Source organism: Microtus ochrogaster, unplaced genomic scaffold (assembly GCF_000317375.1).
Source record: "Microtus ochrogaster isolate Prairie Vole_2 unplaced genomic scaffold, MicOch1.0 UNK12, whole genome shotgun sequence".
NCBI lineage: Eukaryota > Metazoa > Chordata > Mammalia > Rodentia > Cricetidae > Microtus > Microtus ochrogaster.
The window spans coordinates 6,480,824-6,491,669 of NW_004949110.1; the positions used below are offsets into that span (position 1 = coordinate 6,480,824).

At 47.4% G+C, this 10,846-nt stretch overlaps 1 protein-coding gene across 1 annotated transcript in view; it reads right to left on the reverse strand.

Moving 5' to 3' along the window:
* The window catches only part of LOC113458247, a 31,372-nt gene extending 21,142 nt beyond the window's left edge, over positions 1-10,230 (reverse strand). Inside the window, exons 1-6 of the mRNA XM_026789013.1 lie at positions 10,018-10,230; positions 9,016-9,226; positions 7,648-7,800; positions 3,667-3,815; positions 1,818-1,958; positions 697-842 (exon numbers count right to left, since the gene is read on the reverse strand). Coding sequence (XP_026644814.1) covers positions 697-842; positions 1,818-1,958; positions 3,667-3,815; positions 7,648-7,800; positions 9,016-9,195 — 769 coding nt within the window. The 5' untranslated portion in view covers positions 9,196-9,226; positions 10,018-10,230. The remainder of the gene's footprint in view (positions 1-696; positions 843-1,817; positions 1,959-3,666; positions 3,816-7,647; positions 7,801-9,015; positions 9,227-10,017) is intronic.
* Between the last annotated feature and the right edge of the window lie 616 nt (positions 10,231-10,846).

The following is a 10,846-nucleotide window of genomic DNA, read 5'->3' on the forward strand; positions in this document are numbered from 1 at the left end:
GAACTCACAAAGATCCGCCTGCCTCTGCCTCCCGAGTGCTGGGATTAAAGGCGTGCGCCACCACCGCCCGGCTCTTATTTTAGTTTTTTGCCTCTTTGGCAAAACAATTCCAGAACTTTTATCTGATTTTTTAAAATTGCTTTTTTTGTTGTTGTTGAGGGTGTATGTAGATTTCACTTATTTATTTAAAGATAGGGTTTTACTATGTAGCCCTGGCTGGCCTGGAACTCATTATATAAGCTAGGTAGGCTTATATAATGAACTTACAGACATCTGCTTGCCGCTGCCTCCTAAGTACTAGGATTAAAGGCGTGTGCCACCATGTATAGCTATTCTTTTTAAAATCATGTTTTATTTGTTTATCTAGTGTCTATGTCTGCGAGTGTGTGCATGAATGCATGTGTGCATGTGTGTGAATCCATGCATGCATGTGCATGTATGTGTGAGTTCTGTAAGTCAGAAGACAACTTGCCAGTCTCTTTACACCATGTTCCAGGCTCTGCAGCAGGTGCCATTACTGCCGAGCCACCTTGCTGGCCCCTAAGACTTTTAATACTAAATTGCAGGTGCTGAAGGTCAGGACAGAGACACCTCTAGAAGGTCTCCAGTGAGCACTAAGAAGCCACTGGCTTGCAAAGCAGAATCCTCTCTTCAGGAACCAACAGGGGCAGCCTAGAAGTGGTACCCAGGGCTCACCTTGGGGAAGCAGAGGGAGATTTCCAGTGTGAGGTGATGCTGAGGCGGGCTGGTCCTTCCCCTGCATCTCTGCATATTCTGCTATGGGTCTGAGGAGGGCCAGGGTCCCAGAACACTGCAGATCATTTCCATCCAGATGCAGCTCGCTGGGGAAGAGGGCAGAAAGCACTGATCCTTGGCTGTCAGGCTCACTTCAACTTTGAATTTAAAATCCTTCTCCGACAGGACATAACGCGTCATAAATGACATAACATAGTCAGTGGATACTTACAGTAAACATACACTACACCATGTCACCAAAGCTGGCTATGCCAGTGTCACAAACCATGCCCTCAGCAGATACCCTTGGTTCTCAAAGGCCTTTTCTCTTCAGGGTAAGAAAAATAAAGGGTGTGGGGGGGGGTGCTAGGGAAATAGCTTAGTAAGTGAAGTGCTTGCCAAGTGAGCATGAGGACCCATGTTCAGTCTCTAGAACCCAGAGAAAAACACTGGACACTGGGCCGTGGGGATGACAGAGTGGGTAAAGCGCTTGCTATGAAACCAAGAAGGCCTGAGTTCAAATCCCCAGCACTCCCGTAAAAGCCAGGCATACCCCAAATACTTGTGATCCCAGCATGGGGGGGGGGAGGTTAGAGACCATTGGGTCCCTGGAACTTTCTGTTAAGTGAGAGACCTTGTCTCAAAAAGTAGAGAGTGGGAGAGAGGAATCCTTTGATGGACTCTGATCTCCAGATGTGCCTGTGTATGTGCGCGTGTGCGCAAACACACACACACACACACGATACAAACAAAATAGAGATACATTTCTAATGAAATTTAGAGAACAACAACAGCACAGGACATGGTGGTGTGGTTGTTATCCCAGGGTTGAAAGGGGAGGGACAGGCGCATCCCTGGAGCTCTCTGCATTCAGCCTATTTGGTGAGCTTCAAGCTGGTGAGAGACCCCGATTCGAAAACCAGAGGAGAGCGCTTGAGGAACGAACGGCAGCTGACGAAGCTGACCTCTGGGTTCCATGTGCACATGTGTGTACACCTTCACAAACATACACACGTACGGTTGGGGGCGGGGAGCCAATCTAGCCACCAGGATGCACGGTGCAATGAGACAGGTGAGCTCACCAAACGGCACTCTGGCTGATGACAGAGCCCAGCCTCTGCCCACTCTGAGGCCCGAGGCCACAGTAGCGCAGACTGAGGCCTTGGAGCCTTTGGTTGTTTTCCAGGCCCGAGAAGATACTCTCAAGTTCTTTATTTCCAAACCTGAAAAGACAGAACAGACCACATGGTTTTTAAACTGTATCACAGGCCAAGGGGGACACTGTGGTTAGTCATGGCAGGGAAATAAAGCACGAAGAGGTGTGAACCTTTTGCTGGGGTTGTTATTCCCACCCTGACTGTCAGTGAATGTGGTTACGTTCCTGCTCTCAGAAGCAGTTGCTTCGTCCCTTCCTTGCACCTCAGTGAAGACTGGCCTGTCACCCAAGGAGCCATGCTTTCCCCGACTGAACACGGACCATGTCGGGGGCATCTTCTATGACATTCAGAGTTTCTACCTTGCACTGTGTATAGTGAAGAGCCTGTCTGCTCTACCACTCTGAAGACGCTTTGAATGCCAGCATCACCTTGTTTGCATCTCTCCTCCTCCTCCTCCTCCTCCTCCTCCTCCTCCTCTTCCTCCTCCCCCTCCTCTTCTTTTCTTCTTTCTTCTTCTCTTTTATATTATGTCCTGACTGCAGTTTGCCCTCCCTTTCTCTCCTCCCAGTTCCTCCATCCACCACATCCCCTCTCTCCAAGATCCGCTCCTCCTCCTTTCTCTTCAGAAGAGGGCAGGCCTCCCAGGGATATTAACCAAACTTGGCACATCAAGTTATAATAAAACCAGGAATTTACTCTCATATTAAGGCTGGATGAGGCAACCTAGTAGGAGGAAAAGGGTCCCCAAAGCAGGCAAAAGAGCGACAGCTCCTGCTCCCACGGTTAGGAGTCCCACAGGAACACTAAACTACACAACCACAACATATATGCTGAGAACATATGTCACACCCATACAGGCTCCCTGATTGTTGTTCAATCTCTGTGAGCTCCTATGGGCTCTGGCTAGTTGATTCTGTGGGTCATGTTGGTATCTTTCTTATTGATATCTATTTTGGTGTCTGTCTTAGGGTTTCTTCTATTGCTGGGATAAAATACCATGACCAAAGCAACTTGGGGAGAAAAGGATTCGTTTAATCTTAACAGCCCATTGTCCATCATCCAGGGAGGTTAGGGTAGGAACTAATCCAAAGGCTGTGGAGAAACACTGCTTCCTGGCTTGTTCCTCAGGGCTTGCTCAGGTTCCTTTCTTTCTTTCTTTCTTTCTTTCTTTCTTTCTTTCTTTCTTTCTTTCTTTCTTTCTTTCTTCCTTTCTTTCTTTCTTCCTTCCTTCCTTCCTTCCTTCCTTCCTTTCTTTCCTTAGTTTTTTTCAAGACAGGGTTTCTCGGTAGTTTTGGAGCCTGTAGACTAGGCTGGCCTCGAACTCACAGAGATCTGCCTGCCTCTGTCTCCCGAGTGCTGGGATTAATACCCAAGACCACTTTCTCAGGAATGGTGTCATTCATGACTGATGTGGAGACTGGGCCCTCCCACATCAATCACTGATAAAGAGCACTACAGGCATTTCCTCAGTTAAGATTCTCTTCCAAATGACCCTGTCTTGCGTCAAGGTGACAAACACCGGCCTGCACAGCATCTTTATTTTTATATCTTCCTTAGCACCTAGCTCTGTATCCTACACACGGTCACTTTCAACAAACATTTGCTAAAGGAACAAAGGGGAACACTACCATTTACTTGGGCACAGGAGGAGGAGGATTCTCTTTCTTGTCTCGAGGAGGCTCAAGAACCTGGGTGTGTGGTCCTACCCCGCCCCCCATCCTCTAGCTGTCACCATCTCGAGCCCAGCCTGCCACAGCTCCACCTTCAGCCTTACTTGCAGTAATCGAGGGCCAGGAAATACAAACTGCTGAACTGCAAAGCTCTCCCCAGTCGCCCCAGGGACCACAGATCCATCTTGCAGCTAATGATCTCCAAGGTGGTAACCGGGCAGGTGGTGTGCCCCTTCGACTCCAGAAACAAAGCCTAGGAGATTGAAAAACACTTCCATCAGGACAACCGGTGTGCTCCGCGGTCTCATGTATTCCCAAGCCAAGCCTATGAAGGACCTCAACATTTTTGCCTCCAAGATGTTTTTCTACGTCTTGTAGCATGAAAATAAGGAGTTTTCCATTTTAAAAAACAAAGCTTCATTAAGGAATCCTATGAGAAACACGAAGCCCTGTGATGAGATACACTGCTCGTGTTGTGGGCTAAACAGTACTTGATTATTACTGCCCCATCGTGTACTGAAGTGCTAACCCAGGCCTCTCGGAAGGCTGCATCATGGATTTAGGCGCCTGTGTTATAATGAGATCTTGAGATGATCCCTAACTTGATTTGACTAGTGTCCTCACAAGAAGAGAACCCTAAGAAGACACAGGAAGAAAACTTTGCTGACCCCTGGATTTTAGGCTTTAACTTCCAGAAGTAGCAGTTGCTTCAGCCACACAGCGGTGATGCTGACAGCCTCTTCAGACTACGGCGCGGATGTCAGTTTTTAAAAACTAGTTACTCTCAGTCGGGGAGGGACGCGTGCCTGCTGTGCCGTGGATGTGGAGGTCAGAAAATGACGTGGTGGAGTGGATTCTCTTTTCATTTTTGCATAGGTCCTGGGACTGGAAACGCAGGCTTGCCCAGCGAGTGCCTTTACCCTACTGAGCCAGCTTGCCAGGCCTGGATTTGTCAAAAGAATTTGTTTTTTTTAACTTGTTGGCGTGTGTGTTGGAGTTGGTGCTCTCCTCCCTTCTTTATGTAGCTTAAGCAGCAAGTGCTTTACCTGCCAAGGCATCTCACTGGCCAGAGATGTTGATTTCTTAACGAGGAAACACAGCCTCCTGTGCCTGTGCTCTTTTCAATAGAGGTGTGGTGTGTGACCCCGCCCCCCTGGCGTGAGATAAAAACCCTAAGAATGTCTTTGTCGTTCCCAGGCCCAGACGTCCTCATTCCAAGGCCTGCTCAGAAGTGGACTGTGCGGCTGCTATGGGAGCTGCTGCTGGACTGGGCTGTACGCAAGCGTCTACGGTCCCCACAGCATCTGCTCCAGAGTGGAGAGGTCCACAGACAGGTCATTTTGTGGTAGCCAAGGATACCAGTGATGGTTAAATTGCTGCCTGAAAGGAAAGAGCATTTAAAGCCTCAAGTCATGAGGCTTGCATGAGCTGCTTTTCAGCCATTACAACCAGCAGAGAACACTCGTTCAGCTCAGAACAGAAATCTTGAGAGGGCTTGGGTGGATTCGGAAGGCTAAGGGCCTTTTAAGGTAGTGACATATCGGTCAGATCTAGGGTTTCCAACTATGTCTTGGCTGAGATTGCAAAGTTGAGCCATAGCCACAGGGCCAGTGCTAACTCTGCATGACATGCGATCTCCCCCACCTGCTAGCTAGAGTGGGCTGAGCTTCCAGCCTGTGTCCTAGTTACGGTTACTAGGGCTGTGCTGAAACACCTTGACTGAAAGCAACTTGGGAGAGAAGATTTTCTTGGCTTATGCTTCTATCTCACAGTCCATTAGTGACGGAAGTCAGAGCAGCAGTTTTTTGCTTTTTATTTTTAAGACAGGGTCTCTCTCCAGCACCCCGACCATTCCAGAACTTACTATGCTGCCCACCACCACCAACAGCACAAATAAAACAAGAGAGAGGGAGAATAAACGTTGGAATTGAGATACTGCAATATAGTCTTCCAACGTAGCTGTTGTGTATGGACCCTCTCTCAGTGTGGGAAGTTCAGCGGCTTCATATCCTCTCTGACTTGGTAATGGGCGTCTATTTCACTGTTTCTGTGGCCTTGCAGTGGTAGCTGTTGTGTTGTTCTGTCTGCATTCCCTCTGACTTCGTGCTGTCAATCATCTTCCTTTTCACCGGCTTTGATTCTTTCTCTCCCTCGCTTTCTCCTCAGTGCAGGGAAACGAACATGAGGTCTTTCCTAAAGGTGCTGCTAGAGTTTTTCCCTCCCCCCCTCCCTCCCTTCCTCCCTCCCTCCCTTTCTTCTTTCCTTCATCTCTCCCTTGCCCAATGGCAAACTTTTCAATTTTCTTTCTGGGTTTTGCTTTGTTGACACAGGGTCACGTTATATAGCTCGGGATAGCCTGGAACTTGCTTTGTAGACCAGACTGACCTGGAAGTCACAGGGAACTTCCTGCCTCTGCCTCCTAAGTACTGGGATTGAAGGTGTGTGCCATGACACCCAGCTTCTTGATCATGTTTCTAAGTTCCTCAACTATCCTCTTTTAAATTAAATATCCCAGGAGCACCTCCACCTCTACCCTTCTTTGAATCGTGTGAGATTGTGCATGTATGCATGTGCACATGTGTGTTTAGCTTATCTAGTTCTCTGCGAGAGTTCATCTTAATTATCTGATTCACCTTTTCCGGAAGTGAAAATCTTCTTATTTGCAATAAAGGAAGTTCAATTTCTAATGCAGGTTAATCAAAAATTGTTCATATGTAGAATGACGGTTAAAATTATTGAACATGGGTGATTCTTGACAACAGAATGAGAGTGAAAGTCTGATTTACAGAACCATACTTATGTAGGCAACATGCATGCATATTGCTACAAGACAACATGCATGCATATTGCTACAAGACAACATGCATGCATATTGCTACAAGACAACATGCATGCGTATTGCTACAAGACAACATGCATGCATATTGCTACAAGGGTCAGTGTATGCATGGTGGCTGCACATCGACCTCGGGCAGGCCCCACCCAGGAAGCAGGTGGGGAAAAGAGGTGAATGAAGCTTTGGCTATTATATTGGTCAGTATTTGCTCATTCTATTCATTTAAAAGAGTATATTATGGGGCTGGAGAGATGGCAGAGTGGTTAAAAGCACTTGTTGCTCTTGCAGAAAACTTGGGTTCAATTCCCAGCACGTACATGGCAGATCTCATCCATCTGTAACTACAATTCTAGGGGCTCCAACAGGGGTGCATGTGGAGCACATACATGCTGGCTGGTGAAACATTTATGCACATAAAGTTAAATAAGTAAATTCTTTTTTTTTTTTTTGGTTTTTTGAGACAGGGTTTCTCTGTAGCTTTGGAGCCTGTCCTGGAACTAGCTCTTGTAGATCAGGCTGGTCTTGAACTCACAAAGATCCTCCTGCCTCTGCCTCCCTAGTGCTGGGATTAAAGGCTTGGGCCACCATCGCCCAGCGTTAAGTAAGTAAATTCTTAAAAAAATTAGTCTGGGGCTGGAGATGTGGCTCAGCAGTTAAGAGTACTGGCTGCTCTTTTAGAGGTTCTGAGTTCGATTCCCAATAACCACGTGGTGTCTCACAACCATTCATAATGAGATCTGACGCCCTCTTCTGACCTGCAGGTATACATGCAGACAGAACAATGCATACATATAAATAAATAAATATTAATCTAAAAGGAGTATATTACAATTGGGAGGTGGATTTATGGATATTAGTTCTGTCATTTTCCATATTTTCTTTAAAAAGTGAAACTTACTGGGTGGTGGTGGCAAACACCTTTAATCTCAGCACTCAGGAGGCAGAGGCAGGAGGATTTCTGAGTTTAAGGTCAGCCTAGTCTACAGAGTTGGAGGACCACCAGGGCTACACAGAGAAGCTCTGCCTCAAAGAAAAACGAGTGGAACTTATTTAAAATTTATTTAAAACTTATTTAAGATGAGGAACTCATTTAAAATGTTTGAAGAATCTCACTAAAATAATGTTTTTAAGAAAGAAAATCGTGCAGAATATCAACGAGTCAGAAATAAAATAAACTACATCTGGAATACAGGATGTTGCAAGCTTGGTTTTGATCTTAAGGGTTGAAGAAACTCGAAAGCACACTCACGAGCCTGGCGATCTCCGGGTTGGTCAGCTGAAGGCCCCAGACGCAGAGTTCCCTCCCCAGCGTGTAGCGCTCATCCCGAATCGCCATCAGCAAAGGCTCCAAGGAAACAGGTGGGTGTCTCGCTGTGGCATCACCAGCTCTCACGAGTGTAAACTGGAGTTGGAAGAACAGTACAGGTGGCCGTCATCAAGAGACACCCGCGCATCTGGGTGTGTGGGGAAGGAATGGCGCCACCAGAAGACTGGACGGCTGCTTGAGGGACCACCTGTGTAGCGGGATGGTGGTGGCCCAGCCGATGGCATTCCTGCCATGGACAAGCTCACGGCTCTGTGGGTCAGCGTTACTGCCCACTATTAGGTCACAAAATCAATTTAGCTTTGTACAGCCAGCTTTTCCTTTTTCTCTTAGGAACATTGGATTGCATCTTATATCGCAAGGATAAGAATGGCTGATTCATAAGGTATTTATTTATTTATTATTTTTTAAAAAGATTTATTTATCTACTATGTATACAACATTCTGCCTCCATGTATGCCTGCAGGCCAGAAGAGGGCACCAGATCTCATTACAGATGGTTGTGAGCTACCATGTGGTTTCTGGGAATTGAACTCACGACCTCTGGAAGAGCAGCCAGTGCTCTTAACCACTGAACCATCTCTCTCTCCAGCCCAGGTTTTTATTTAAGACTTATCTATTCTAATTTTATGTGTCTGCGTGTTCTGACTGTGTGTGTGTCTGTGTGCATGTGTGCAGTGCCCTGGGAGGCTGGAAGAGGGCGTCAGATTTCCTGGAACTGGAGTTAATAGGAGCCTCCACATTGGTGCTGGGAACCAATCTTGGCACTCTGTTCAAGCAGCAAGGTTTTTGTGTTTTGTTTTGTTTTTGAGACAGGGTTTCTCTGTGTAGCCCTGGCTGTCCTGGACTTGCTCTATAGAACAGGCTGGCCTTGAGATCCGACTACCACTGCCTGCCGAGTGCTGGGATTAGTCTGCGCCACCACCTCCCACCTGTACACATGAATTTTTAAAAGAATGGTTGTGGGAAGCCCCTCACTGGAACAGGGGCTGAAAAAAGAAGGGGCTAGAAAAACCCAGAGGGCCGATGAGGTTGCCAGAGAGGATAGAGGGTACACCTCAGGGAGGCCAGAGTCAGGAAAGAGGGGGGCTTAAAGAGGAACTCCTGAATCCCCCCACAAACACATTCTGGCTGTCAAAGAGGGGCAGGTGCATGGTTTGGGGGAGGGGGCAGAACAGTGGCCAGGCCCTCGGTCTCCAGTGAGCAAAGTTGTGTACGTCACTCTGTTGTGCAGTGCTGAGTTGGTGGAGAGTCAGCTTTGGACTGAACCCCAGGGACCAATCCCCCACTCACCTTCCTGAGGATCTGCTCTCTGTCAATGCTGTTCTTCAGGTCCCTTTGGATGGTGGGACACGGGGACGTCCCAGACTGCGCGCAGTGCTTCTGGTATGTCTTCAGGAACTGCTGAAGAACGGGAACCACCGAGGGAGGAGCCCCTTGGGGTTTTTCTTTTCTTGTCTTTGCTCTTGGCATTGTTTTTACAGCGTTTGATTCCACTTGGCTTCTGAAAACAATAACTTAAGCTGAAGTCGTGCCTCACCCTTGAAATCCAGAAAACACTGTTGTGTGCGCTTCTCCAAGAACCTTAAAGGCTTCGCTTATCCTAAGTGGCCCTAGCGAGTGGAGTTAGAGCCACTACTGAACCGTTCAATCTCCAATGTCCATAGTCACGCATACATATTTTTGTTTCTTTCTTTATATTGAGTGCAGTGCCCATGGACTCAATTATGAGGAGGACGATACTATTAATTCACGGTACTATTTGGTACCTATTAATGCAGATACACTGGCTTTAAAGCGGCATAGTTCTCTTTACTGATTCAGTTCCTGCCAGACTGTGCCTATTGACATGGTTCAGAATGTGGGCTTTGAGCTGGAAATATAGTGTAGCTGTAAAGTGTGTGTCTAGTGTGCATGAGGCCCTGGATTCAATACTGAAAAAAAAAACCAGGCATTTAGAATGTACATTATATTGGTAAATTGTCATATGCCATTTAAGTTTACTGTGAAGATGGTTCTGCAAGGCCCCCTCCCTTCAGAGCTAAGCCCATTTATGTCAGGTGGCCTCCATCAAAGACTCCAGAGGGATATAATATTACCTAAGTAAACAAGAAGTAAGCAACTTCCAAAACTCTAGAAATGACAGAGACAACTCACAATAAGCCCAACGTGAGCTTTGTTGCATGGCGGGACTTTTCTTCACAGTATTTTTAAATAAATTACCACAGTTGGGGCCTGGGTGCTCTAAAGTCAGTCACAATAAACCATGGGTGAACTCTTACTGAGTTCTCTTACCTGTGCGGCCAGGCTTTATCATCTTCTCTGAAGGCAGCTCCCACTCTGCAACTGCATCTCACTCGAGAAACAGGACACAGTCTGAGGCGGTGCCAATCAGAGCCTGAGGAAGCATCGGAGAATCCCAGTTACCCCAGAGGTGGGGGGAGTATAGAGCAGGTCCTGGGGTGGGGATGGAGTGTGAGGGTGGTGTCCTCTTGGGGACCTTTGAAATCCTGGCCACTCCACTCCAGCCTGGTGCAGGGGCTGAACACCACTCAAGTGTTGCAATCCTGCTTCCTGCGTCCTCTGTTGTCATAGAGATGGGGACTCCGGACAAGCTGAAGGCAAAGAGGGCTGAAAGAATCTTGCTGTAGGCAATGGCTACGGAGTTAAGAACTTTCAGGCTATACAGGAAGTGGGGAAAGGTCTTAGGGGACAACACTGGATGGGGGTCCAAACCCTGAGGGGCTATTATACTCCCCCATCCCAGCAGGCCTGAGAAACTTCCAGTCTGTGGTAAGGGACAGAGATGAGACCCAAGAAGGATGTCAGAAATGCCGGGAGGACTCGGTGCAGCTGTTGGCTCTAACACTGGAGTCAGGAAATGTGAGTGGCTTCCGGAAGCTGAAGAGTGGTAATAGATTCTCCAGAGTTCCATAAAGGACTATGGTCCTGTCAGACCAGCTTTAATTTTAACTTGGTGGGGCCCATTGGGACTTCTAGCCTCCATAATGGTCACATAATAATCATTTCTTCTCCTCCATCCCTCCCTTTCTCCCTCCCTCTCCCTCTTCTCTCTCTCTCTCTCTCTCTCTCTCTCTCTCTCTCTCTCTCTCCTCTCCCTCTC